Raw genomic sequence first — 27,258 nt, forward strand, 5'->3', positions numbered from 1 at the left:
AAAATCGGTTCAGTGGTTTAGGCGTGAAAGCGAGACAGACAGACAGATAGACAGACAGACAGAGTTACTTTCGCATTTATAATATTAGTATAGAAGTATAGATTCGAAGGTTGAAAAATCAGCTCTTACTATCCTAAACTGTATGCTAGGTCAGCACGCGTACTAAAATATTAAAAACCTAAAGACTGAAGGCCGACATACACGACCATCTTGAGCGATTAAGGATTTGCCACACTGGATGTGTTTTGCGATCTGTGGTCAGGTCAATCCCCTATTGAGGATTCCGGGTGAAGTGTCTATCAAGGAAGATGCAGACCAAGAACTCCTCCATTTTAGATAAAAATAACATAAATAACAATAACACAGATCATTGTGGTGCTGACTAATTGAAGTGACTAGTGTATACTAAACCTAGCCGGAAACTACAAAGTTTTTGTTGGCCGATAGTTAGGACGGGCTGTTAATAAGTATGGACAAACATGTATGAAAGTTCAACTTTCCCGATTCAACAAATTAGAATCGGTCCCAACCATAGAGATATAGAGAGATGCCAACTAATACGTCGAGTTCGAAGCTCAGTATCGCATTAGAAATTCACACACACAAAGTAATCATTTGCTCATTATCCACTGCGGTATTAGTACTCAACGTTCGAATAATCTTTAGTACTACGCAAACAATGTAAACTGTTTACATTATGACGTCGCTGCTGTCATCATTGCGTGAATCATTGTGTTCTGTTTTTGGGCATATTGCTGCGACACCGGCCCCGCCCCCTTTAGTTTCTGTGATCTGTGGGCCCAACTATAGGCCGAATAAAAAGTCTGTAGTCTAAATGGACAAGTTTCCAATTTTTTTCTTTTAATATAAATCTTGAAAATATAAGTAACTAATAATAATTGTGAAAGAATCATGAAAATATCTCTACAAATACAAAAGTTACAAGGCCCTAAAGTTGCGCATAACAAATATTCGCGCCATTTTGATCGGTCTAGTCACGAGTCATTCGGAGTACAAACAGTAAATCACCTCTGGTCCAGTGCTGTTGACAGATCCAATTTTTTTTTAAATCGAGTAGTTTTAAATTTTTCAGCCAAGTCACTCAAGATTCTTCCTTAGTAAAATTGTGTAACCTTTTTTGACATATCCAAGACCTGACCATATTTAAAAAGAAAAAGAAGATTTTGACATTATAGTGTCATACAATACATACAATGCGTTAGGGGTGGTAAGCATTGTGATTGATACTTGAACAGGTGGCCTGACGTTACGGCACCGCCTATGTTTAAGTTCCACGCTAAATATGGAGGTAATTTAAATTATTAATTTCTCAGCCATTTCTTGATGGATTTCAAAAATAACTTCACCTTTTTAGTTTTGGTCTATATTATAATCCCATTCAGTGTTAATCCCATTTAATGTTTTCAACATCACGAAACTTCTCCATTAAACCAGGCCTGTCCATCTCCGCGAGTTTACATCGAAAACAAAACACGCACGATGGCCCACCTACAGGATACTATTCGACAAGGCCTCACATACGAGCGAACATTGACTCACGCATGCGTATTCTTGTGTATGATGGAAGAAAATAAAGAAAATGGTGTACTAAATACTGTGCAGTATTTAACTGCCTAAATAATAATAAAAACACAGAATGTACTTTTTTAAGTCGCCTCAAGACACTGAGAGGTAAATAAGTAGTTAACATTATTCATGATAATTCATGCTAAATCATGTATTTCCTCCGCCATTTTCCGCAGTTTGGCACCTCACGTCACATCATTTTACCGAAGTCAGCCCTATAGCTTCGGCGCAGTGCCGATCACTGACGTTTGTCAACAAAATGGTGCTTGACTCTTGAGTCAAGCTAAATTACACCATATTGTTAATGACATTGAGCATACATTTTTTTAAATAACTTCGCGAAGTAAAACTTCTGAACGTAGTACTTATTGTTATTCTGTGATTAAACTCTAAAGGCACGTACCTCAGGGTCAATCTTCTTGTACTCGGGGTCGTCGTCGTCAACCTCGAAGTAGAGCTCCGTGGAGGTCAGCGACACCGTGCCCGGCGCCACCAGGCCTGGGGCCACCAGCCGCGCCTTCGTACTGATATTCACTGGACCTGGGGGAAGGTGGATAAGATACATACTATAAAACTGCTAGTCATTTACGTTACAGTTTCGATAATGTTCGTTGCGATAGTCGAGTTATTCTCTTTACAAGAAATACCACAAAATAGAATATGAATACAAAATAGACACGAAATAATTATTTTGATATAAAAAAGGAACTAACAAGTCAATATCATTATCATCATCACTAAAGCAGTCCACTGCTGTACATAAGCGTCGTATTGCTTATAGCACCAATTTAATACCAATATTTCAACGCCTGATGTTTTTACAACGCAATGTTTCTTAAATTAGAAATATTGCATGCGAGATTTACGTAGGAGCTTTTGAAATATATTAATAGGATGCTATGCTATTTATGTTTCCATAGTTTAATAAATGGGACCTGAATCTACCGTGTTTTTGTCGCTCTACAACTCAATTCCATATTTTGATTAGCCAGATTGATATCGGATGATCCATATCACTTCGATAGATCGTGCGTCTAAGTGCCACATTCGGTGGATCGTCCGGTGTAACACAGCTACGGAATAGTGTCGTGTCTCTCACCTGTGAGGTCCGCGTCAATGTCTCTGTCGTCTAACAGTAGCTCGGCGTCATCAATGAGTTCTGCGGCGGCCGGCGTGGCCAACTGTGCACCGCGCGCTCCTCCACCGCCCGCGCAGATTCGAGCGTGAAGCTCCTCTGTGGCCTGACGATACACAGAACATAATCAGCGCATTCATACAAATTAATTTTAGTATTAAACTGATAGAAAAACTGATAGATAAATAACAGGCAGTATCGTTTGACCAGCAATAAACATAACACAATGAGCGTCTCCTAAACGAACCATTCCTTTAGTAGTCGAGGCGGGTTTTACTTGAATAGATTTATGGCCATTGAGACTCATTCTATAGACTGAAGAGTAAAATAAGTCTATACCAAGGACATCCCAAGCCTAAGGTCGTACAGACAATACTAAATGTAATATCAGGCGAGGAGATTATTATTAATGCCTATTAAAAAAAATACACACTAGATGCGCTGGTGATATAAGCTGCACTGTATTTTAAGACTTTGGTCTCCTCTAAATGCCGTAGGCGCGTACAGCGTCACGCCATAGACCGCGTCACAAAACTATCTATAGGAATGTACTGTTGTAGTCTCGACGTTGGCATATTGGCAATAAGAACGTTTGACGGCGGACGTCGTGCGCCGCGTGAGTAGTCTTTAATAGAGACTATAGCACATCACTACAGCATTATCTTGTCTTGGTGAATAAATATTATTTGAAGATTTCCGAAATTGTAGCAAAATCGCACCTATCTATACTCAAAATCAAAATCAAAATTTTCTTTATTTGTTTAGACTAATTAAATTAGTTCTTGCAAATCGTCAAATGCCCTTAAGGAGACTATACATGTCTCATTCTTTTTTTGCCCTACCACTAATATTATAAAGCTGAAGAGTTTGTTTGTTTACTTGAACGCGCTAATCTCCGGAACTACTGGTCCGATTTGAAAAATTCTTTCAGTGTTAGATAGCCCATTTATCGAGGAAGGCTATAGGCTATACAACATCACGCTACGAATTAATAGGAGCAGAGCAATAATTAAAAATGTTGCGAAAACGGGTTTTCACGCGTACGAAGTCGCGGGCACAGCTATTTTACAAATACACGAGATTCTACAGCAGCCGAATGGTTCCCGAATGGTGGTCCGCGGAACCCTGGGGTTCCGTGGAAAGGCCGCAAGGGTTCCGTAAAAATATTATCCCACGTTTCGTGACCGACGTTGTTCGCTCGCACCGACTTGTTTACGCACAAGGGAGGTGCCGGGCGTGCGGGCGGAGTAGTACGGGGGTTCCGCTAGGAAAAGTATAATCAACTAGCGGCCGCCCGCGACTTGGTACGCGTGGATCCCGTTTTACCCCCTTTTCCCGAATTTTCTTTGCTATAAACCTCACGGAGCCCGATACCTTTCCAACGAATGCAAAACCGTGGAAATCGGTTCGTGCGTTCTGGAGTTATAGCGTCAGGGAGGAAAACCCGACTTATTTTTATATAGTAGATTAGGGTTCCTTGGCAAAAAAAAATTGGGAAACCCTGTTCTACAGTATTCTTCATGTGCTGTTGTAAATACCTGTAGTATTGCGTCGTGGTGCGGCGGCGGCGGCGGCGCGGCGGGCGCGGCGGCGTGGCGGCGCGCGCGCGCGTCGGGCACGAGGCGGCGGCGGCGGCGCGCGTCGTCCTCCCACGAGTCCAGCTTCCAGAACTGGCTCGTGTTGCTGCAGAGAACAGAACACCATGATTAAATTCGTTCGATGAAAAAGGACACAAAAATCTCTATCACCTAAATTTTACAATGAAAGCCAGCTCGTGGCCTATATCAAGAAAAACAGAATTAATCCTCTATGTTGATAAAAATAAAATACACCATTACCTTCTGATTCTCAAAAACGATGACTCAAGATTTGTCTTTAGGGGCATTTCACGCGAAGCGGACAGCGAAAATTAAGTCAGGTTTTGGATTTTGTTCATATTTGGATTAAATGTACTGCTATATGACCTGAATGGATGTGCATCATTATAATTTTTTTATGGAGCTTAGTTTATTTTTTATGAGCGTTCAAAAAATTGGTAAAATTTTAGGAAAAGATTTTTCAGAAGCTATTACTGCTATTATTACATTTGATTAAAAATAAACTAACTATTGGACTTTTGAGAATAAATAACTGTGTTTCTTACTGTTTACTACAAATTTGAAATTTCTTTTTTGTTCACATATAAAACCGGAAGTAAAGTTTTAAAATCGAATTTTACAAAACTTCGGGATTTTTTAAATTTTTAATTTTATTTTAAAATATACCTAGTAGTCTATAAATAACATGTGTAAAGTTGTAGAATGGAGTCTGTATTGGTTTTTGATTTAGACGCAGTACAGTGCGAGCGCGCCGCAATGAACGTCATACTAGCTATCGACATTTGGCTACTGTATAAAAATTATTTGTTCGAAAATAACTGAAACGTTAATATTGTTGCATGCATACTCTTAAACAATTATAATTTTGACTCGGCGAACTTTGTACCGCCTAAAAACAATGATTGTTGGCATTGAGATGGTATTACGTCGCAGACCACCCACAACTTATTGGATAATATTCTTAAAACATTACCCTTCTTTTTGGGTAGTCGGGATATGTTAGTCCAGGGTGCCAGCTATCTCTATGCCAAATATCATTAAAATCTGTTCAGCCGTTCTTTGTTTTATACATAAAACAAAGTCGTGTTAGTTACACGATTTATAAGTCAAGAACGGCTGGGCAGATTTTGATGAAACTTGATATGGAGGTAGCTAGCCAACTACCTAAAAAAGAAGAATAATATTTTTAGTGTATTATTCAATAAGATGTGGATAGTCCGCGACGTAATACGCACCATTTCATGATCTCAATGCCAACAATCATTGTCTGTTAGACGGTACGAAGTTCGCCGAGTCAAAATTATAATTGTTTAAGAGTATTCATGCAACAATATTAACGTTTCAGTTATTTTTGAACAAATAATTTTTATACAGTAGCCAAATGTCGATAGCTAGTATGACGCTCATTGCTGCGCGCTCGCAATGTACTGCGTCTAAATCAAAAACCAATACAGACTCCATTCTACAACTTTACACACGTTATTTATAGACTACTAGGTATATTTTAAAATAAAAATTTAAAAAATCCCGAAGTTTTGTAAAATTTGATTTAAAAACTTTACTTCCGGTTTTCTATGTGAACAAAAAAGAAATTTCAAAGGACAATGACCAAAAATGTATGGAGTGTGGTCCAAATGTCCACCACTAACGAGACCTATTTGTAAAATAGTCTACTAAATACTGATTCATTATAACCAAACCGCAATTAAAAATATGCTGTCAGTAAAAAGTTATGACTAATTGAAAAGTCATGTTTTTTACCTTTTCATCTGAAAAATGTTCTTGATATCATTATATCCATCGCACATTTTGGATTAATCTATGCATGTTATGTCATGTCGCTTAGTGTGCCGTGTTAGATTCTCGCTAAAAGAAAAAAAAAATAAACTCAGAAGAAAGACAACAATATTGGAATTATGGTCGGGTAATCGCTGTTCCGCCCCTATTGGTTGTAGGGTGATGTTATAACCTAAAACCATCCATGATAAATGGGCTATCCATAACAAAGAGAATTTTTCAAATCGGACCAGTAGTTCCTGAGATTAGCGCGTTAACTACTACAATTTTTCATACAGTCATAACTTTTTACTGACAGCTTATTTTTTTTTCGTCCCATACTGAAAGTTAATCTCTATTTAATAGACTATATGCCAATATAGGTCTCATTAGTGGTGGACATTTGGACCACTTTTGGTCATTGTCCTTTGTAGTAAACAGTAAGAAACACAGTTATTTATTCTCAAAAGTCCAATAGTTAGTTTATTTTTAATCAAATGTAATAATAGCAGTAATAGCCTCTGAAAAATCTGTTCCTAAAATTTTACCAATTTTTTGAACGCTCATAAAAAATATACTAAGCTTCACAAAAAAATTATAATGATGCACATCCATTCAGGTCATATAGCAGTACATTTAATCCAAATATGAACAAAATCCAAAACCTGACTTGATTTTCGCTGTCCGCTTCGCGTGAAATGCCCCTTTAGTAAATTCTGTACCTACTATTAGTAAGATGCAGAAATGTTCTCGAGATTCTAACTTCCACGTATCGACAGGTACCTCACCCGGTGGACGGCGAAAGTGTGACAACGGTGAAGACCAAGAGAAGCGCCTGGACGAACAGCTCAAGATCTGTGGATTTGTTCAAGCAGTAGAACAGGAATTCTTCTTACCCAGAGTGTATAAAAAACAGCATGTCGCAGCTTGTCTAACAGTCCCTCGGCGCTGACAGTGTCGCGATGGCGTGCAGCAACCATGAGGCATTCACGTGGGGTCGTCTATGTTCAACCGTAGACGTCTCTCAGCTGGGACGATGACGTCCACTTACCCAGTATGTATAGCAGCGTGTCGTAACGTGTCCAGCAGTGGACATCTTTAGACTGAGAGGAAGCAGCGTCTATTATCTTACCCAGGGTGTATGGCCGCATGTCACAGCGTATCCAACAGTCTTGCAGCGGCGGCGATAAAGCACTCGTCTTTGTCCAGCAAAAGAAATCTTTCGATTGAAAGAAAGTCTTCTTACCCAGGGTGTGTGGCCGCATGTCGCAGCTTGTCCAACAGTCTTGCAGCGGCGGCAGTATCGCGACGTCGCGCAGCAGCGATTAGTCGTTCACACGTTCGCTCCTCCTCCGCTCGCTCGGCGCTCGTGGTTGCGCATAAGCACTGCAGGGAGAGAAATTAGTACTGATTGTGCTCAAGAGATGGCGCTTAATCCAAAAACTTTTACCAAACTAGCTGTAAAATAAGTTCACTGTTTGTGCTCGAGAGATGGCGCTATATGCAAAAATTCTATTATACAAGGTGTAAAATTAGTTCACAGTTTGTGCTCAAGAGATGGCGCTATATGCAAAAACTTCTTTTATACAAGGTGTAAAATTAGTTTACAGTTTGTGCTCAAGAGATGGCGCTATATGCAAAAACTTCTACTGAAGAAGATGTAAAATTAGTTTACTGTTTGTTCTGCTCAAAAGATGAAGATGATAATACTAGACTGTTGCTGTTCATAAAATAGGTAGTGTCCTAACTTGGTCTAAATTTTATAGTGGTGTTGTCATACCACGTGAACAAAAAGCACAATTAGATACTGACAATATTTATGAAAAAATCTGTCGAAATGTAAAAATATAGAGATTTTAAATGCAATACAACATCCGTGCTACATTTATTACAATTTTAATTTGACACTTCCCCAGATTATTATTTGACACGAATAAACACACCTTGATAGATAATGGCAGTTTTTAACTACATGTACTAGTAGCGCCCTCTGCATCAGTTTTGTTATACATGGTGTTTGGCGGTAAGTTAGACAAACTTCGTGGGTGTATAGGTAAGGTCATTTTATGAATACAAGTTCGCCCATTTCACCCTAAATGAGTAACCCTCCGCCAAACACCCTGTATTTCCTTACAAATGATGACTTTGTCAAAAAATAGTCTGTTCCAACCATGAAGCTATAGATAAAAATGGAGGCCACACTCCGAATACCTACTTGAAGCACAACCTTTGTATCACTATCTCGCTCTCTGTGGGCAGACTCTCTCTTTATAAATAAACAAAAAATATAAATTTGCTCAAAGTCAATGAAACTCAATGTAAAATCTTTATTTCTTGACATAGGTATCATTAAAATATGTTAAGTGTAAATACTGGTAAAACGTTTTAGGAAGAAATTACTGTGAAATATGTGAAAAATGTTTACAAATGATCCAATGTCGGAAATCACGAAATAAACACTTACGCGTGGAATCTTAAGTCATTTCCAAGACACCACGCACTACAAAATTTTGCACCATTTCTTGTGATAAAACAATGATTTTGTCCTGTAAAAAATCTCAAATGAAATTAACTGCCTAATAAACAAAATAGTAAAAAACCACCATGATGGGCCGGATTGGGCCGATGTTGCCACATGGTACCGATTTCCCAGGAATTGGGATTGTAATTCCCTGATTCGCAAACACATTAAAAGCCTAAACGGCCGACAAAATTGTGATTTTTATAATTTAACTAGGTAATCGTAGTTCAAATATTTAATTATTTATTTGTTTAATTTCTGATTTGGTTAGTGAATTGGCTATTTCGAAGAATTTACTAGGAGATTTCAATAAGGAGATAGCAATACTACAGTCCACACTAAAAAGAGAGGTCGGCCCACAGAGAGCGAGATAGAGATAAGTAGGTATTTGACTCAAGTTGTTGTTCCAAGTTTGGCCTCCATTTTTATCTTTAGCTTCATGGTTCCAACACACATTCTACCATCAGAAAACTAACCTCAAAATCGGCATGTTTCAGCACGTCATCAGCCCTCATCCTGTTCAATATAAACTCGGCCTCATTGGCCACCCTGACGATGTGGTCTCTCATAGCGTGCGACAGCAGCCGCCCCTCGTTGATGAGCTCGATGAAGGCCAGCCCCGCGTGCTTCTGGAGCGAGTTCTGCCACTCCTGGGAGCACAGCAGCATCACCAGTTCTACCACGGAGGTGCTGGACTTGAAGGTCTGCAGGCCTGAGGAGCGAGATTGGTATTTGAAGTTTTGGTAGAACAAGTTTGGTTAGTTAGTACATAGCTGTTGTAAGAAGAGTTGTTAGGGTTTGTTAGAAGCCTATTTTTCACTCTAAAATCTACTAAAGCCTGGTCCGTGAGCACGCACGCACGCGGAATTATATTGCTGTCGCGACTGTGCGACGGGCGCCCGCAGTGAGTGTGCGAGCGCGACAGCAATATAATTACACGCGAGCGATAAAGATGGGTACCTTGGGGTCATTGGACAAAATTCTACGTGCTCACGGACCAGGCTTTACACCAAGTCAAAACATCTACCAAGCATGTAACTATAACTCTACTAGCAGTGGCTCGTAAATACCTTGAATAATCTCTCTAAAAAAAGTAAAAAAACAGACATCACAAGGAGTCAAAGAGCGTCTCTAGTATTAGAGAGATGCTTTGAATTCCGCCCTATACACCAACAGCCCCCTACAATCCCTAAAAGCGTACTTACCTATAACTATAAAAGTATTTACATACAAACAAAATTGATATTATGCTCAGAATATTATTATAGCAATAATAAAAGAATTCTGCGCCATAAATCTTTCATCTCCATTAGCAGTTCCTGGTAGATCACAGTAGATGTGTAAAAGGCGACCAACAGTCTCTAGATTACAGTGTCGCCACTAAAATAAACGAATCCAATACCAAGCGCCCAAAGCGTCTACCATATCTAAAACTGTGTAATTATGTTACCATCCTTACCTAAAATTAACCTTGTAGTGTGCTATGTACCATCTCCCAGCAAGATGTCTTCAGTAAACTTTGCAGTGTTGCCACTACAATAAAATAGTCTAAGCAGAAGCATCTACCATGCCTAAAACCGTATACCTTTACCCTCCATCAACAGCTCCTGTCCATGGCTTCCAACTAAGGTCTTGGACAGGAAGGGGGCGAAGTCCAGCATGATTTCTCTCAGCAGAGGACACACGGGGCCCAGCGCTGTTTCCAACTTGTGCGTGAGAGACGCCTCGCGGGTCCAGTTAAACCCAGTAAGATATTATATCTCCCAATAGAGCTTTGGCAGCCGGGATGAAACCCGTTTTTCAAATGCCACTACAGCAATCAAATACTGCGCCAAACACCCAAAGCTTCTATCTAAAACCGTGTAACTTTATCCTCCATCAGCTGTTCCTCGTAGATCACAGCCCATTGTGGGTAAGAGGTGAAAAACCCTCTCCAGATTGTTATCTTGCCACTATACTAGAATAAATCCTGCGTCAAGCCCCCAAAGCAACTAGATACCTTCCTAAATCTTTACTACTTTACCCTCCATCAGGATTCCCGTAGATATCCTTTAGTTTCTGAAGGATTATCTCCCAGCAAGATATCTTAGCTTAGAGTTAAGACGTGGTTACTATGCAGTGTTGCCAAATAAAATACATCCTGTATGAAGCCGCCAAAGCCTCTACCATGCCTAAAACCGTATACCTTTACCCTCCATCAACAACTCCTGTCCATGGCTTCCAACTAAGGTCTTGGACAGGAAGGGGGCGAAGTCCAGCATGATCTCTCTCAGCAGAGGACACACGGGGCCCAGCGCCGTCTCCAGTTTGTGCGTGAGAGACGCCTCGCAGGTCCAGTTAAACCCAGCAAGATATTATATGTCCCAATTAAATAGAGCTTTGGCAGCCGGGATGAAACCCGTTTTTCATATGCCACTACAGCAATCAAATACCGCGCCAAACATCGAAAGCTTCTAAAACCGTATCCTACCTTTAACCTCCATCAGCAGTTCCTCGTAGATCACAGCCCATTGTGGGTAAGAGGTGAAAAACCCTCTCCAGATTGTTATGTTGCCACTACACCGAAATACGAAATACGTCCAGCACCAAGCGCCCAAAGCATCTACCATATCAAAAACCGTGTTTCTTTACCACCCATTAGGATACCCGTAGATGTTATCTACTCGTAGTGCCTTATAAAGCCTGGTCCGTGAGCACGTAGAATCCCGTCCAATGACCCCAAGCTACCCATCCTTATCGCTCGCGCGTTATACAATTATATTGCTGTCGCGACTGTGCGACGCGCGCCCGCAGTGAGTGTGCGAGCGCGATAGCAACATAATTACGCGCGAGCGATAAGGATGGGTAGCTTGGGGTCATTGGACAAAATTCTACGTGCTCACGGACCAGGTTTTAAGCAAAAGCATCTACCATGCCTAAAACCGTATACCTTTACCCTCCATCAGGAGTTCCTGTCCATGGCTTCCGACCAGGGTCTTGGACAGGAAGGGGGCGAAGTCCAGCATTATCTCTCTCAGCAGGGGACACACGGGGCCCAGCGCTGTCTCCAACTTGTGCGTGAGAGACGCCTCGCGGGATGCGCCGTCGGCGGTCATGGAAGCGTTCATCGCGCTTAGACCGGCTAGCGTCTCGTTGTCCTGGAAGTTTTGAAGGTAATAATAATATGTTAAAAATCAAAATAATTTTTATGGACTAATTAAACTAGTACTTGCAAATAATCAAAATTTTTTTTTTGCCCTACACGTGCTTCGAGACAAATATTTGGCAATTACTGAGAAGTGCCGCAGCAAACTCAGCGAGTTCTTTAGTAGAAATCGGGACTTGGCAAGCGTATCACGCTCTCTAGTTAGATGAAATCACGACTTATGAAAAGTCGCTGGCAGAACTGTTTGCGATAAGTCAAATCAATGTAAAATAGATATTATTACGGAAGGTCTAGGTCCAGTCCAGCCCAGTAATTGACTGATATAAACTGATGACAAGGTCAAGTATTTTCCGCTGCTTTTTCCCAGCACCAGTCCATATTATCAAGGACGATAATGTGGACTGGTGCTGGGAAAAAGCAGCGGAACACAGACGGTTTTTTTTATGCAAAACAAGGCAAGTAGGCTGAGTGTATGTTTACATCAAACGCGCTCACTAGTGAGCGCGTTTAAAGAATGTATGAAAATTTTAGCTTTTGAACGTTTCCCGCTAGGGGCGCTGTACAATCCGTCATACATTAAATGTCATTTTTCGACGCGCTCACTAGTAGGGCGCGTTTGATGAAAACTCACACTCAGCCCTAAGTTAAGTATTTGACCGCAATCGTAACTGGTGTTAAGTAAGATGCAGTCTAGGATGGTACATACATATCTGCCTTTATAAATGGATAAAAGAACAAATAACTTACGGGGTGTAGATGCCTCTGTGCAGCCTGTAGGTTCCTATTCTGATGCCTCTGTTGCAGGTGGTGGTGCGACTCAGAGTTCCTCATGTGGATTTGTTTGTCTATATCTGAAATTGGTAATGATTTATGTTAAAGTTTCATGTTTAATGTACGACTAAGAATTATTATTTTGTAAAAACAACAGACGCCGATATATCCATAGGATTCTCTATCTGAAATCCGTCATCGTCAGGATAAAACTTTTTTCTAGTGTTACACCACCCGACTACTTTTTATCGGCTGATAGCTTAGTTTAGTCAGCATCTAATGTGTATTGGGAATCAGCCTATACCAACTCGGTACAATACTTTCATTGATACTGATAACTAACTGCCCGACTAAACTAGGTATCTGCCGCCTAAAATTCTGTCGTCCGCGGGGAGTCTCAACCTTTGATAAAACAATGGAATGGCATGGGTCCTATTATTACAGCTTGCCTCCAATAGCAATATAATTTTAAAAGCTTCTAATGTATTCATGAGCTAAATGTGTAAATCTTCCAAAGGCATACCTTCGTGTATATTTCCCTCGTGGTCGCGCGTCCTGCCGGTGATGGTGGCCGGCCCTCTCTCGCCCTCCTCGTTCAGGTTCACGTCCGTCCACGATTCGTCGTTGCTGACCTGGAAAGTTACAGGATTGACGTTAATGTTGAGTCATTTTCAGTTTATTTATTAGACGCTTTGAGGCTAAGGACACCGAGCGAGAGATGTTTACTTATCTCTAATACGTCATTAGGAATTCAAACAGCCTATAAAAGTTGGATGCAGGCCGCTACCAACCGGTCAATATAGAAATCATTGAGGAAGCACTGTGGACGTCATGTGGCTGAAATTATGATGATGATGATAACAGTCTTCAAGCCACGAGTGAATAGATCGAATCTTTTTTTTATCCACAACGAGGAAGCTCTTGACCTGTATCTCACCTGATGGTAAGTGATGATCAGGCCGATGGTGGAAGCGAGCTTCACCCGGAATCCTCAACCACGGAGGAACTGGCTATCTTACCTCTAACTGCCGGAACACAACAATGCTGTTAACATTGCTGTTATGGCGACAGACTTAGGTTAGATGGTGGTAGCTAGCCAGGCGGACTTAGAATAAGCCCTGCCACCAACCAAACCGAACAGAAAAATCTGCCCCCACTGGGAATCGAACCCGAGACCTCTGCGTCCAAAACAGGTGGTCTTACCACTAGACCACAGAGGCGGTTGCTAAACTTCTATACATCATGACCAAGATCATAGACCAGCGGTTCCCGAAAGGTGGTCCGCGGAACCCTGGGGTTCCGTGGAAAGGCCGCAAGGGTTCCGTAAAAAATATTATCCCACGTTTCGTGACCGACGTTGTTCGCGCGCACCGACTTGTTTACGCACAAGGGAGGGGCAGGGCGTGCGGGCGGAGTAGTACGGGGGTTCCGTTAGGAAAAGTATAATCAATTAGGGTTCCTTGGCAAAAAAAATTGGGAAACCCTGTCATCCCAACTAATATTATAAATGCGAAAGTAACTCTGTCTGTCTGTCTGTCTGTCTGTCTGTCTGTCTGTCTGTTACGCTTTCCCGCTTAAGCCTCGCAACCGATTTTGATGAAAGGACAATGACCAAAAGTGGTCCAAATGTCCACTACTAATGAGACCTACATTGGCTTATAGTCCGTTAAATAGAGATTAACTTTCAGTATGGGACGAAAAAAAAATAAGCTGTCAGTAAAAAGTTATGACCGTATGAAAAATTGTAGTAGTTTACGCGCTAATCTCAGGAACTACTGGTCCGATTTGAAAAAAATATTTTTGTTATGGATAGCCCATTTATCAAGGATGGCATTAGGTTATATAACATCACCCTACAACCAATAGGGGCGGAGCAGCGACCACCCGACCATAATTCCAATATTGTTGTCTTTCTTCGGAGCTTATTTTTTTTTCTTTTAGCGAGAATCTAACACGGCACACTCAGCGACATGACATAACATGCATAGATTAATCCAAAATGTGCAATGGATAGAATGATATCAAGAACATTTTTCGGATGAAAAGGTAAAAAACATGACTTTTCATTCAGTCGTAACTTTTTACTGACAGCATATTTTTGATTGCGGTTTGGTTATAATGAATCAGTATTTAGTAGACTATTTTACTACATAGGTTTCGTTAGTGGTGGACATTTGGACCACACTCCATACATTTTTGGTCATTGTCCTTTGGCATAGAGATAGTTTGAGTCCCGGGAAAGAACATAGGATAGTTTTTATCCCGGTTTTTGAAACAGGGACGCGCGCGATAAAGTTTTTCTGTGACAGACAAAATTCCACGCGGGCGAAGCCGCGGGCGGAAAGCTAGTAGACTATATCCAAGTCCTTCGGTCAAGAATGTGACCAAGACCCATTGAAATATTCCAGCCATCCATACTGAGCCAAAATTCCCACTATACTTTGCTAGATCCTCGCTCTCATCTCAAGTAAAGAGAAAATCATTAACAAACATTAACATCTATTCTAATCTCGGGTAAACTCACCGGATGTTTGTTGTCGTCCATGGCGATCTCGCTCGAAGTCTCAGGATCATTGTTCGTGGTCTCCGTAGAGTTAAGGTGGAAGGAACCCGCGTCTTCTATTGAGTCCACGCTCTATGGGAACACAGGATGTGTGTAATAAAGATTTGACGTATATTTGATCGTGTTTGTGACTGTAAACCGGAGTTAGACTTTACAAAATATAATTGTTATTGAGGTTTTCCCAAAAATAATGTTTAGAAACTTTATTGGATGCGGGTACGTAAAAGATACAAAACCATTTTTAGAAATTTTTTGCTTAGCAATTTTTTGAGTAATTTTTTTTATTTTTCAATTAGAAGATGTATAATTTAATAGTATTGCATTTAAAATACCTGTTTACCAATTTTGAACTAACATAAATAGGTACACTAATTTTTTAGACAAGTTAAATCGTACTAAGACATTTATTTGTATCTAATCCGGGGAGACAAAGGGTAGGTCGTGTGTAATGTCGAGTATATTCTTTATATTTATGCCTTACCTTATAGTAAAAGTAAAGTGATGAAAAAAGAAGTGGATCTAAGAGGTACATGCAAACAAAGGTGGGGTGGAAGAAGCAAGCGAAGTCACACGGCATGCATAGTTAATTAAATCTTTATCGTCCACGATATCCTTACCTTTGTCCTTTGGGAGGTACCTACTTAACTAGGAGTTTATGGTATGAGTTTGATTTTTGTGAAATCATGGTAGTCATTGTATTCTAGCTCTTTACAAGTTTATAATACAGTTCTATTTGCAGTGTTAGCTGGTGCCCGCGACATTTCCTAAAAAAATCTTATTTATCTTTATTCTACAACAATTTTCATTAATGTTTAAGTTAAACAGATGCAGGTAAATATATGTGAGGGGGCATGTATCACCCTGAAGAAAAATTTGTAAAAAATACTGTAATAAATTTACATTTCTTTGTCCGACTTGTGAAATCCAAAACAAACTTTTAACTTACTTCTTTCATATTTTTTAATTCAACATTTTTTTTTTTGCTTTTTGGGCATGAAAACCTAGCAAACAGAATAACTGTCGTATTAATAATATTAGTATACATAGTGTAGCGTTAGTGATGTGTCGTGCTCCGTGCTTTACTTTTACTTACCTAAGTCAACCAGTGAGCATAGCCGTAGCATGTTGTATGTCAACCATTAAAACTGTTGTAATCGTGACAAGCTTGTGTATTAACTCCATGTGGACAGTGTTTCTTGGTCTTTGGAAATAAGTTAGGCTATCGTATTTTCATAAACGACGGCTGAGACGTACATGCCAGTAAGTCTCAAAAAATGTTTTTTTGTTCAAAAAATGTTTAGTGCCTAATTTATCTCCAAAAACCGGTTAGAATGTTATGTTATCACAAAAAGTCAAGTGTCAATAATTACTTGTTTACAAACCAAATTGACCACAGACACCGTAATCCCAGACAATGTTTTCGACCTCGCGGTGGGCTTACAAGAGGAACAACATTCATGTTTAGTACAAGGAAATCCAAACGTTTACAACAAGATATTGCGGGAAATAGTTACTACTAAACCAGGTTAGGTTCGTTGAGGTGAGATCTCTCAATTTATTACACAACAATAGACAAAATTATCATAATAATTGTCTTAATATCAATAGATTTTTAAGATAATTTAAATAAATACATAGTTAAAAGTGGAAATAAAAATTACCAGTTTGGCACAATATTCTATGGTTCTATTTTTCAGTCAAAGTTAACCAAAATAGTCTTGATATTACAGGTCAAGTTAGACAGGTCATAGTATTAATAAAAATAACTCGATGTGATTGGTCTAAATATTATTTAACCAATTAAAACCATCAATTTATGTTCGATATTGAATCTAGATATGGTAAGCTTCATTCTATTATATGAAGCAGAGTTTACATTCCACAATAGAGATCTCACGTCCAACTTCTAAAATGAAACACTGTCAAACTGTAAAGAAACCGTACAGGTTGAAAGGAGGCGCTAATAGATAGACAGACCGATGTTCCGCGCCCACTAACCTTGGCTTTAGTCTGCTTGAGGCGCAGGCTCGACTTGTACAGAGGCTCCTCCTTTTCAGAAGCCGGCGTCACCGCTATCTCGATCTCTTTCGGCTTTTCAGCGCTCGGCTTCAGTTCGTCAGTCGTCGTCTCAATTTTGGCAACAGCCTCTTCCTTCCCACTCGACTCCTTCATAATTTTATTGCAACAGCAAACAGAACCAATCGTAAGAAGCGTTCACAAGACAATTGGGACGCACATCGATAAAAAAATACACGGAAAAATCATAGCAAAATAATTGCCGAACACAAAATTGGTGGGATGATTCAATTTTGTATTTGGGGCAGGGGTTTGATGACATGCTCTCAATCTACTAAATCGGCTAGAGGTCTATCTGAAGACTAAATTATGGTTCATGACTCTACGCTACGAATGATCTAGTTTAATTTGAATTTTAAGAAGAAGTTACTTCAGCTAAATTTGGAAAAACAAGAAAAACATGCCTTGGAAATAATGCGACTTGTAAAGTTTTGTAATTAAATAAATTAATGATTATCTAAGAAAGTACACGTAGAATGACAAATTGCCTAGAATGTGGCATATTACTGTCATATTTACGTATAACTTGAACGTAAGAGATTTTAAACTAAATATCTATTAAGAATCTATCTAATAAGAATTCAACCTACATCATTTATTTAAATCAATAAAAAATGTTTCTGAATGAAACAAAAATAGGAGATAATTTAGTAAAAAAAAAACAACATCAGTATACATGCCTTTTCATCCCTAATGCAAACCTATTACATATAAAAAAAAATTAACACGTACCTTCATTGAGGGCGAGTCCAAATCATTTATCGTGGAATTGTTCTCATCGACGACTATCATGGCGTATTCCACGTCATCCCCATTATGTTCTGATTAGAAAATGCGAAAATAAAAACATGTTAGTTTTTTTGCAAAAAAAATACTTAGGCGGTTTTACAACATTGACGAAGCTTGCCTTAACAAAGCGGGTAGGATTCAAGTTTTCAATTTCAATACTATTCTAGGGCAAGTCTAGTTTTACTGTATTTAGCTGATCTTGAACATTTTCAATGTGCTCTTTATTATATTGTCCTTATTATTTCATATTCGATCTATCATTAAAATAGTAAGCACAGTTAAAATGTTCAAAGTTATCAACTTAATCTACAAAACCACGATCATCCAATTTCAATCAATTAAACTTTTCATGCATGGATCAAATGATATCACTCACTAGAGATGACGCAACTCATAGAAAAACTAAACAAAATCGAAGCGGTGCCTTAGCGGTGCGGAATGGTACCACTGTTTCATCTTTTTATTTACTATTATTATTATAAATATATTCTCTCATTAATTTAATACAATAATAATTATATTTCAAGACAAAACAGGGTTGAACAACATCGACCACATACAACAATATAAAGTATTCGCATCTTTATGATTATACACACAAGGAACATAATAAAAGCGTGTAGCAAATACTGAAGCTTGATAAAAACTGTGGATTTATTCCGTGTGCGATAATTTCTATGATTTTATGAATAAGTTGCGAATACTTTGACCACTGCTTATTACACAGGTTTTAGTAGTGTTGATTCAGTGGATACTGAAACGTGTGTAAGCAGGATAAAGCCGGAATTATGCTGATTCCCTAAGTGTTAGATAGCTACGAATATTTAAATGTTCATCTTTAAAAATTGAAATTTGAAAATCATACTTATTTTATTTCTAGCAAATAAATAGACGGACACATAAAGTTAATTTAATATATTTTGTCAAAACCATACCTATTTCTTTTTGTCTTATAAGCATTACGATTATGTAAGTGTTTGTAGGCTTTATTCCGACGGGCATAAAGTTCAAATTTCAAGGCAACTGCCGAAAAAGAAACAAATAGGTGAGTCACAATCTGCTTTCATTCTTGGCCACACCTTTACACGACCAACGTGATATTAATTAAAATTTTAAGTAATTATCATGTTAATTAGCCTGAACATTACTTGCGCTCGCGCTACCCAACTACCAGGAGATCAGCACGAGGCGGCGGTCGGTCGGTGTTACCTGCGTGAGCGCGGTGGTAACTAGCAATGCGTGTGTGCGAGAGCGTGTTGTTGTTTATATGTTGGCTGCAGTCGAGTTTGCAGTGTGTGTGAGGATGGCGGTGAGCGGGGTGCCCACCAGGCAGGAACTGCGGGTACACGTGGTGAGACCACTGGGGGAACAGCGGCCGGCTCCCGGCTGCTTTGGAGAGAGACGGAGAACAAGGAGCGAGACGGGTGAAAGGGACAGGTAGGGGCACAAACATAGTGGTAAAAAATAGGGAATGAATGGGTAACGGTAAAAAAGGGCGTGGGAAAGCGATGGTAGCGCACGCAGAGAGTACCAGGGCGGCATGAGCGGCGAGGATATGAATGATGCCGTAGCGAGAAATGGAAGACGAGAATCGAAATGTCAAGCGGATGTGACGTAAAGGAGGAAACGAAGCAAATTGTAGCATTTTGAGAATATTTAGATAGAGACAAGGATTTTTATGTACACAAAAGGAATATCACAGATGGGAAATGGTACAAATAATTTATCAGGTAATGAAAAGAAATACAGAAAATGGAACATTAACATACGAACAATACAGTCACAAAGAAAAGTATTTGAACAAATACAATATTAAAAAACAGAAACAAAACACACAAAAAACACCGAAACGTCACAATTCACAATAAAAGGGATGAGGTAAAGGATAGTTTTTATAGAGGAATAGAGTGCCAAAGTCAGATCAACGCGTGAGATATTCAATCGTTTGATAGTTTTTTTGGCAAATACCAATATAAAAACATCAAACGACCGAAAGTTGTCCAGTGTACAAACGCAGTGCCGCAGTGTAGTAGAATGTTGACGATTTTACCAGTGTCCCAAACCGTGACGCGTATATCAAGCGGCGTGAAAAAGGAGAAACGACACACTTCAGATATACAAGTCTATTAGTAACCTGCAGTGTACCGCCGCCGTCAAATATTTGAACTGGCCGACCAAAATATTTAATTCCAAAAGTGTTCTAAAATTGCAAATTAAAAAATCCCAAAAACATTTTTTGGTTCAAAAAATATTAAAACACTTGACTGCGACTGTACCAGATGATAATGATCGTATCTTTATGATAAATTTTATCGTTATTTTATACACGTAAACCAATATTGGATGGAGTAATAATGTTATAATTTAAGTGCAATGAAGCATTTAAAGAAGCAAAATAAATAATATTATTTACAGATAAATGAAATACTAAAATATCTTATAGCTAGTGATAGAAAGGAAATCAGTTCAGTAGTAAATAGTTTAAATAGTGGAAATATTCTATTAAAATAAAAGTGGATGCGGTACATAAACTGTGCTGTTGCACTACATCGTTGTTAAATAAATAAAAATAGTACTACGATAATTTTAGGAATAGAGATTTTAGAGTAAACATAAATTAAAAATATTTCGGAATATTAATTAAGTATAAAATAATTGAAGTATAAAGAAAATAAATGCACATATTGACTCCTCTCCTTCGTGGTTCTACAAATCTTTTTTTTGTTCAATTAAAAACTAAATCACACGAGCATTATTACAAACACACGATCTATTTGTTAGCTAGTTTAAAAAATAATCACTCGAATGATGATGTGTGTATGTAGGCCCGTAACATACGCTTGAAACTCGATTCAATCTCAAGAAGCTTGATTGATCAACATACTGAAATATCAATCACTGGCCTCTAATCCAAACTTGAGTTTGAATCGAGCCTCAAGCGTCATTATAGGCATGAAGTTTCATGTATGTTGCAGAATGTTCTATGAATTTCATGCTTTTCGATCTTTTGTGTTAATGATCTTTTGAGTATTTATTATACTTGAAGTTGGTGTTCTACATAATACTATTTAGTTATCGTCTTATAATTTAAAGTTACCTTTCATGTAACCATTTTGTGACTTATGGACTAACAGAACCTAATGAGGGCCTATTTGCACTCAATATTCAATTCTTTATTGCATCCATATTGTTACAGAGGTGGTATGTATGGTTTTATAAATTCACTCACTAGTTGGCGCCACTGGTGAATAACAGGATATAAGTCGCTAGTGGCGCTAACTGGTGAGCGCATTGCAAGTACGTCAACGCTGTCTAAAATGACGTTTTATGCATCAAAGTGACGACGCATGGAAATGACTTTTAATCACTTGTTCGACGTGCTTGTAATTTTTATTAGTACCTAAGCGAGTGATCCCTGTTTAGTGAAAACGGGCATCGACTAGCACGTAGAATTTTGTCCAATGACCCCAAGCTACCCATCCTTATCGCTCGCGCGTAATTATGTTGCTGTCGCGCTCGCACACCCACTGCGGGTGCCAGTCGCATAGTCGCGACAGCAATATAATTACGCGCGAGCGATAAGGATGGGTAGCTTGGGGTCATTGGACAAAATTCTACGTGCTCACGGACCAGGCTTTATCTTGTTTTCTTTAACCCTCCATAGCCACATGTGTCAATAAGTTTTCAACCTTAAACCAAGTGAATAAGGTACAATACCGTGATGGTCGTGCGCGTGGTGCGGCCTGCGCACGCAGTCTGGCGGCGCGTGCGCCGGCGGCTCGAGAATGTCGCGGTACTTTGACACCATGAGCACGCTGATGAAGTAAACGATCGCTAGAGACAGGAACTGAGCTTGTTTCGTCTCCTCCTGTGAAGGGAGGGTGAATATTTAGAGCATTATAAAGGAGGAATGTAGAGCACTAACTCTTAGAGATGAAACGGATATCCGGTAACTATCCGGTAGGCCGGATATCCGGCCTAAATTTACTATCCGGCCGGATACCGGATAGTAACTCACTATCCGGCCGGATACCGGATATTAAAAAACTACAATTTCCTATTAATAAAAATGAAATACATTAATCTTTGAGGTAAACATCAATAAAATGACTTATTATAATGACAGCTTTTATTTAAAGTCCAAAAAGTTACAAAAAGCCATATTAAGGCCTTTAAAAAACTAATTTCTTTTTCTGGGCTATTCACTATTATGACGAATACATAAATAGTAAATATCTGTTAAGTCGAAATATTGCCAAATAAAATAGGCGATCTTTTTTTCACTGATGGTCTGATGTCATGATGCAGTTCAGTCAGTCAGCAAGTAAACTAATTTAAGGACATCATCCATTTTGGTCCAAAATCAAAAGTGCCGGCCAAAAAATAAAAGTGCTGTATTCTGATAGAACACGTCCGCCTTAGCATTTGTTACTATGGCACCAAAGCTGTAACACCACACTGTGGATCGTAGTATTCGAGTTCTAAAAGTCTGTCTTTTTTAACATTTACGATTAAACTATTTACTTAAACAAATGACGTCTTGAGTGAATCTTTCCAAAACATGGCATTTTTAAATGGCTTGGCATGACTTTGGTGCCATAGTGACAAATGCTAAGGCAGACGTGTTCTGGCAGAATACAGCACTTTTTTTTGCCCGGCACTTTTGATTTTGAACCAAAAATGTATGAATCGTGGATGATGTCCTTTTCGCTATTCAATCACACACTCACGATGGCAACCGAAATCGCCCGAATTGATATGCCCCCTAGACAAGTGGCAAAATCTGACATTCTATTCGGACTGATTCGATTTTCTACTAATAGATTCACTGATCGCGTTCGAAGCACCTAAACTCGTCACGACATGCAACGAGACAATGGGCCAACTATCCGGCCGCCGGATATCCGGCTATCCGGCCTAGCAGCTGGCCGGATATCCGGTATCCGGTATCCGGCCAAACAACTATCCGTTTCATCTCTACTAACTATACTGAAGTCTAAAATTACTAACACTAGATTAACCTTAAGTTGCACCATCATAGTTTGACAAACATCAAAAATCAGTCAAATTTCATAAAAAAACACTGGTTAAAGTTATGGTCATTTAACTCAGCTGAAGATGTATCATGTTACTAACACCTTTGTATGGATTCTGTTTGAAATAAACGTATCATTATTATGTTGACAGTGTTTTAAGGAGGGAAAAAGCTACATGTGTATACTCGTATACTTATATTTGCATTTATACAGCACAGTCCAAGAAATATTTCCTCTAACGGCACTGCTAATAGAATAATCAATTACAATGTAACTCATACTTGAAATTACATAGAGCGTAGAACAAAGCGATGAGGGTTTTCAAAAGTTGGCGCTACTGGTGAGTAAAGTCCTGTCACTGTCTTGTGGTTAAGTTAAGACACTGGGGCCAACTTGTGAGCGCAAAAGGAAATTCTAAACCAATGTTTTTTCTGTAAGTCACATCACGTGACCAACTAACGTTGTTACAAACGAAAGAGATAGAACTACTTGTGTTTCAAATGAGCACAAAAAAGGCCCTAACGGTATAAACATCCTAAGGAAAGTATCGATTACGTTTGAACTACCAGGATCTCAGAGGAAGGTAGAAGTTATTCATCTTTTACGTTTTCGGGAACGTAGGGAAGGTTCATTTTTTGTCAACAGTATGATTTGTGTCCTATCCAAAGAAACTGCTTAAAAGAAGCTTAAAAGTGTCAACAAGTTAATTAACGAAGGTTCGCATACTAGGAGATCATAAGTTTATAAGAAGTTGCTTCCATCCCTTTTGGGGAATCTAAGGCAACAAAAAAGGGCTTCTTGCAAGAAATATTTATGTCGTAGGGTGTGTCAAAATATCTATTTATGTAAAGAAAAATATGGTTATGTACTTACAACATCTCTATAAATGACGGCTCGAAGCCTATTCACGTCCATATCCTGAAGTAGCCTCTCGGGATCCTTGACAGGACTCGAAGCATCAGCAAGACTTGCCACCACACTCTAAACCGCAAAAAGAAGAACACATAATAACTTAATATTTACTTAATTAATTAATCCCATTAAAACAATGCTCTAGTTTTGTAAGTGTGCCACAAAATACCAGGCTATCATAAAGTGTAAGGAGTGCTTGGAAGCCGTGAATGGGAATCTGTTACCTGAAGTCTCTAGTAGCCATAAAAAATGACGGTTTTCCCCAATGGATTTTGAAATTTATGTCTATTAAATAAGATTCAAAATCAATTGACGTTTCATAAAAGGATATGTTGGCGACCGTAGAATCTTGTGCAAAGAAAAAAACGTTTTAAGATTTGGGACAGGGTGTGACAAGGACGAATATACTGTGAAGTGTTAAGAATTAGAAAGAGAAAGTTATATCTATTTAAAGCACATTTTACCAAGAATATGAGAGGGAAGATGTTACGGTATTTTTGGGATGTTTCTTAACTGTACATTTTAACGGTGTAACAACGAAAGTTAGTTAGGAAACCGTAACAAGGTACTGGGGCATCACGAATCAGGAGAAGATTGAAGATTGACTTACTATGAGTACTATCTGTTTTTATAATAACCTTCAAAGGGACAAAAGGGTAGTTGAATTCCAGAAATAGTTTTATTTATATTATCTACATAATTCCTAAACGTGTCTATGGATAATTTGTAAAGAAACGTGCATCTAGAAATATTGTGTCTTGTAACAATTTTATTGAAATAGTAATAGTAAGTAATAGAAAAGAAGGCCTACATAATTAATTTTGTTGAGTACATTCTTATATCATGCATACAATGTAAATTACAGATACATAAATAAATCTTTACAAAATAATATATTGACAGATAACGGTGACCGTTTCAAAATTCTAATAGACATAAAATTATAAATATTTCACTGGCACGTAGGCGTATAAATTACAAAGGTTGCACCAGGAACGCATGACTGCTATGGCGATAGGACGGTGTAAATTCTTCTGAATGTGGTGGGCGGGCAAAGTAAATTTAAATAAGTCCTTCCAAGAAAATATCAGTCAATAACAAGAAAGGTGTCCAAAAGTCAAATGAAACAATTAGCGTGAATCCCTGCACCAGGATACCATAAACTCAAAAGGGTGTGACGGTGATTTGAAGAAGTAAAAGGGACGGTGTTTCTTAAGGATCTGTGAGAGAAAAAGGGACGACATCGCTTGCTTTCATTGGTCACAAAAAATCCTAGAAGAAAACCAATAATAGCAACCAAAAGTCAGCTTTATGGGTAGGTGATACGGTGTGTTTTACCTTGGGGTCGGGTGAGTCCGTAGGGCGAGCGGCTCGGGCAGCGGCGTATCGCTGGCGCTCCTTGCACTCGAGACAATTGCGCACCGCGCACGTGCACACCTACGACACACGCACGCTAGCTATTCTAGAGCTACACACACTACTCCACGCCGAACACCGAACTCCTTGCATTCCCTTTTCAAACAGGCCAGCCACTTTTTTTAAACATTTTACTCTCTATCGACTCGTGCTCCCCTGGTACCCAAATCGATAAGACCGAAGGGGTTGAATGATTTTAACACAAAAAAGGAGTTCGGCATTCTTATAGAAAGTAACTATAAGTATCTATAGAAGAGTAACACGGAAGAGTGTATCTACAGTCTCTATATTTATAGTTCACTATCTCTGTAAACTATGTCTCAGCTATGATAGATAGAAAATAACCAGTAAAATTGATCTTGTCTAAGCATTCAAGTCAATAGTCGAAGATTTTGAAATCAATGAAATCTCTTTTGTAAGTACCTTTAATTAGAGCGTACTAAAATTAAAACGAAATTATGACCAAACAACAAGAAAGAAATAAAAATATCAAATGTAAATAAGAATCGTCGGTTTGGAGATAGTGTGGCATCTCTGAGGTAAAACAAATAGAAATACAATGACGAGTATCATTCACAAAATCTGACAAAGCCAAAACAGTAATATTGGCACAACGTTCCAATCAACTACTCTCAAGTTCTACACATTCTATCAAATGAAATACACCGCAGGTAAGAAATAACTTTAAAAGCTGGATAGATGCTAATACACCCTAATTTCTTTTCAATCTGTTCAGTAAAATCTTTGTAAAACAAAATGCTTGCCACAAGATCTCCAAGCCCCAATCCCCAAGCTTACCAATCTCAAGCACTGTCTCAAGATGCCTCCAGAAGACATGTTCTTCTCAGCTTCTAGTTCAGCGAAGTTCAGCGCACTGGCGAATATCAGTACGTCAGCCATGCTGACAAGGCGCTGAAGGAACGTCACTGCCACTTCTACTGGCATGCCTTGGGTCGGCTCGATGACGTCGAGTTCGTTCTGCGACAGAAAATAAGTCCATGACAAAGATTGTTGGCGGTTAAACCTACCGCAGGCTTAGGTTGCGCGCTGCGATAAAATCCTATCGACACATTTTATTGATTTTAGACAATACGCAGTCATCTTTAATCGGCATACTACATACCATGACTAGAATGTTCGTTACTAATTTTCTTCGTGAAGCGATCGGAGAATGTGACATAGGTAAATGATACTATAAAATATAGCGAGGTTAGATGAGTGTTTGAAAATAATGTATGAGCACAAAATAATAATAAGTACTACCACAGAATAATAATAAGTACTACGTACAGAAGTTTTACTTCGGGAAGGTATTTAAAAAAATGTATGCTCAATGTCATTAACAATATGGTGTAATTTAGCTTGTCTCAAGAGTCAAGCAAGTTTGACAGAAGTTTTGTTGACAAACGTCAGTGATCGGTACTGCGCCGAAGCTATAGGGCTGACTTCGGTAAAATGATGTGACGTGAGGTGCCAATCTGCAGAAAATGGCGGAGGAAATACATGATTTAGCATGAATTATCATGAATAATATTAACTACTTATTTACCTCTCAGTGTCTTCAGGCAACTTAAAAAAGTACATTCTGTGTTTTTATTATTATTTAGGCAGTTAAATACTGCACAGTATTTAGTACACCATTTTCTTTATTTTTTTCCATCATACACAAGAATACGCATTGAAGTAATATTACTACGTATAGAACAGACATCGCGAACAAAATATGTACAGTGCGGGGTGCGGGGCGGGAATTTGACGGACAGCTGTCAGTCAAATCCATGACTATCAAGTTTCATAATTTATGGCGATAAAATCTGCACCAGAAAATGTCGTACTTCATTGATAGGATTGCACGAATAGTGATGTTCCTGCGGTCGCCTCATCATAGACATTGTGAATCGATTGTGAAAATAAACAAATCGACTAAATTGTG

At 38.9% G+C, this 27,258-nt stretch overlaps 1 protein-coding gene across 1 annotated transcript in view; it reads right to left on the reverse strand.

Annotated features, from left to right (window-relative positions):
• Positions 1 to 27,258, reverse strand: part of LOC135080989 (neurobeachin-like) — a 737,070-nt gene that overhangs the window by 208,508 nt on the left and 501,304 nt on the right. Inside the window, exons 24-41 of the mRNA XM_063975714.1 lie at positions 26,124 to 26,303; positions 25,248 to 25,346; positions 23,871 to 23,978; positions 21,704 to 21,829; positions 19,288 to 19,369; positions 17,905 to 17,993; positions 17,095 to 17,262; positions 15,058 to 15,168; positions 13,057 to 13,165; positions 12,510 to 12,613; positions 11,587 to 11,754; positions 10,843 to 10,941; positions 10,203 to 10,341; positions 9,094 to 9,329; positions 7,343 to 7,482; positions 4,261 to 4,405; positions 2,687 to 2,828; positions 1,991 to 2,127 (exon numbers count right to left, since the gene is read on the reverse strand). Of these exons, the coding sequence (XP_063831784.1) occupies positions 1,991 to 2,127; positions 2,687 to 2,828; positions 4,261 to 4,405; positions 7,343 to 7,482; positions 9,094 to 9,329; positions 10,203 to 10,341; positions 10,843 to 10,941; positions 11,587 to 11,754; positions 12,510 to 12,613; positions 13,057 to 13,165; positions 15,058 to 15,168; positions 17,095 to 17,262; positions 17,905 to 17,993; positions 19,288 to 19,369; positions 21,704 to 21,829; positions 23,871 to 23,978; positions 25,248 to 25,346; positions 26,124 to 26,303 (2,382 nt within the window). The remainder of the gene's footprint in view (positions 1 to 1,990; positions 2,128 to 2,686; positions 2,829 to 4,260; positions 4,406 to 7,342; positions 7,483 to 9,093; positions 9,330 to 10,202; positions 10,342 to 10,842; positions 10,942 to 11,586; positions 11,755 to 12,509; positions 12,614 to 13,056; positions 13,166 to 15,057; positions 15,169 to 17,094; positions 17,263 to 17,904; positions 17,994 to 19,287; positions 19,370 to 21,703; positions 21,830 to 23,870; positions 23,979 to 25,247; positions 25,347 to 26,123; positions 26,304 to 27,258) is intronic.

The sequence above is a fragment of the Ostrinia nubilalis genome, chromosome 19 (assembly GCF_963855985.1).
Source record: "Ostrinia nubilalis chromosome 19, ilOstNubi1.1, whole genome shotgun sequence".
NCBI lineage: Eukaryota > Metazoa > Arthropoda > Insecta > Lepidoptera > Crambidae > Ostrinia > Ostrinia nubilalis.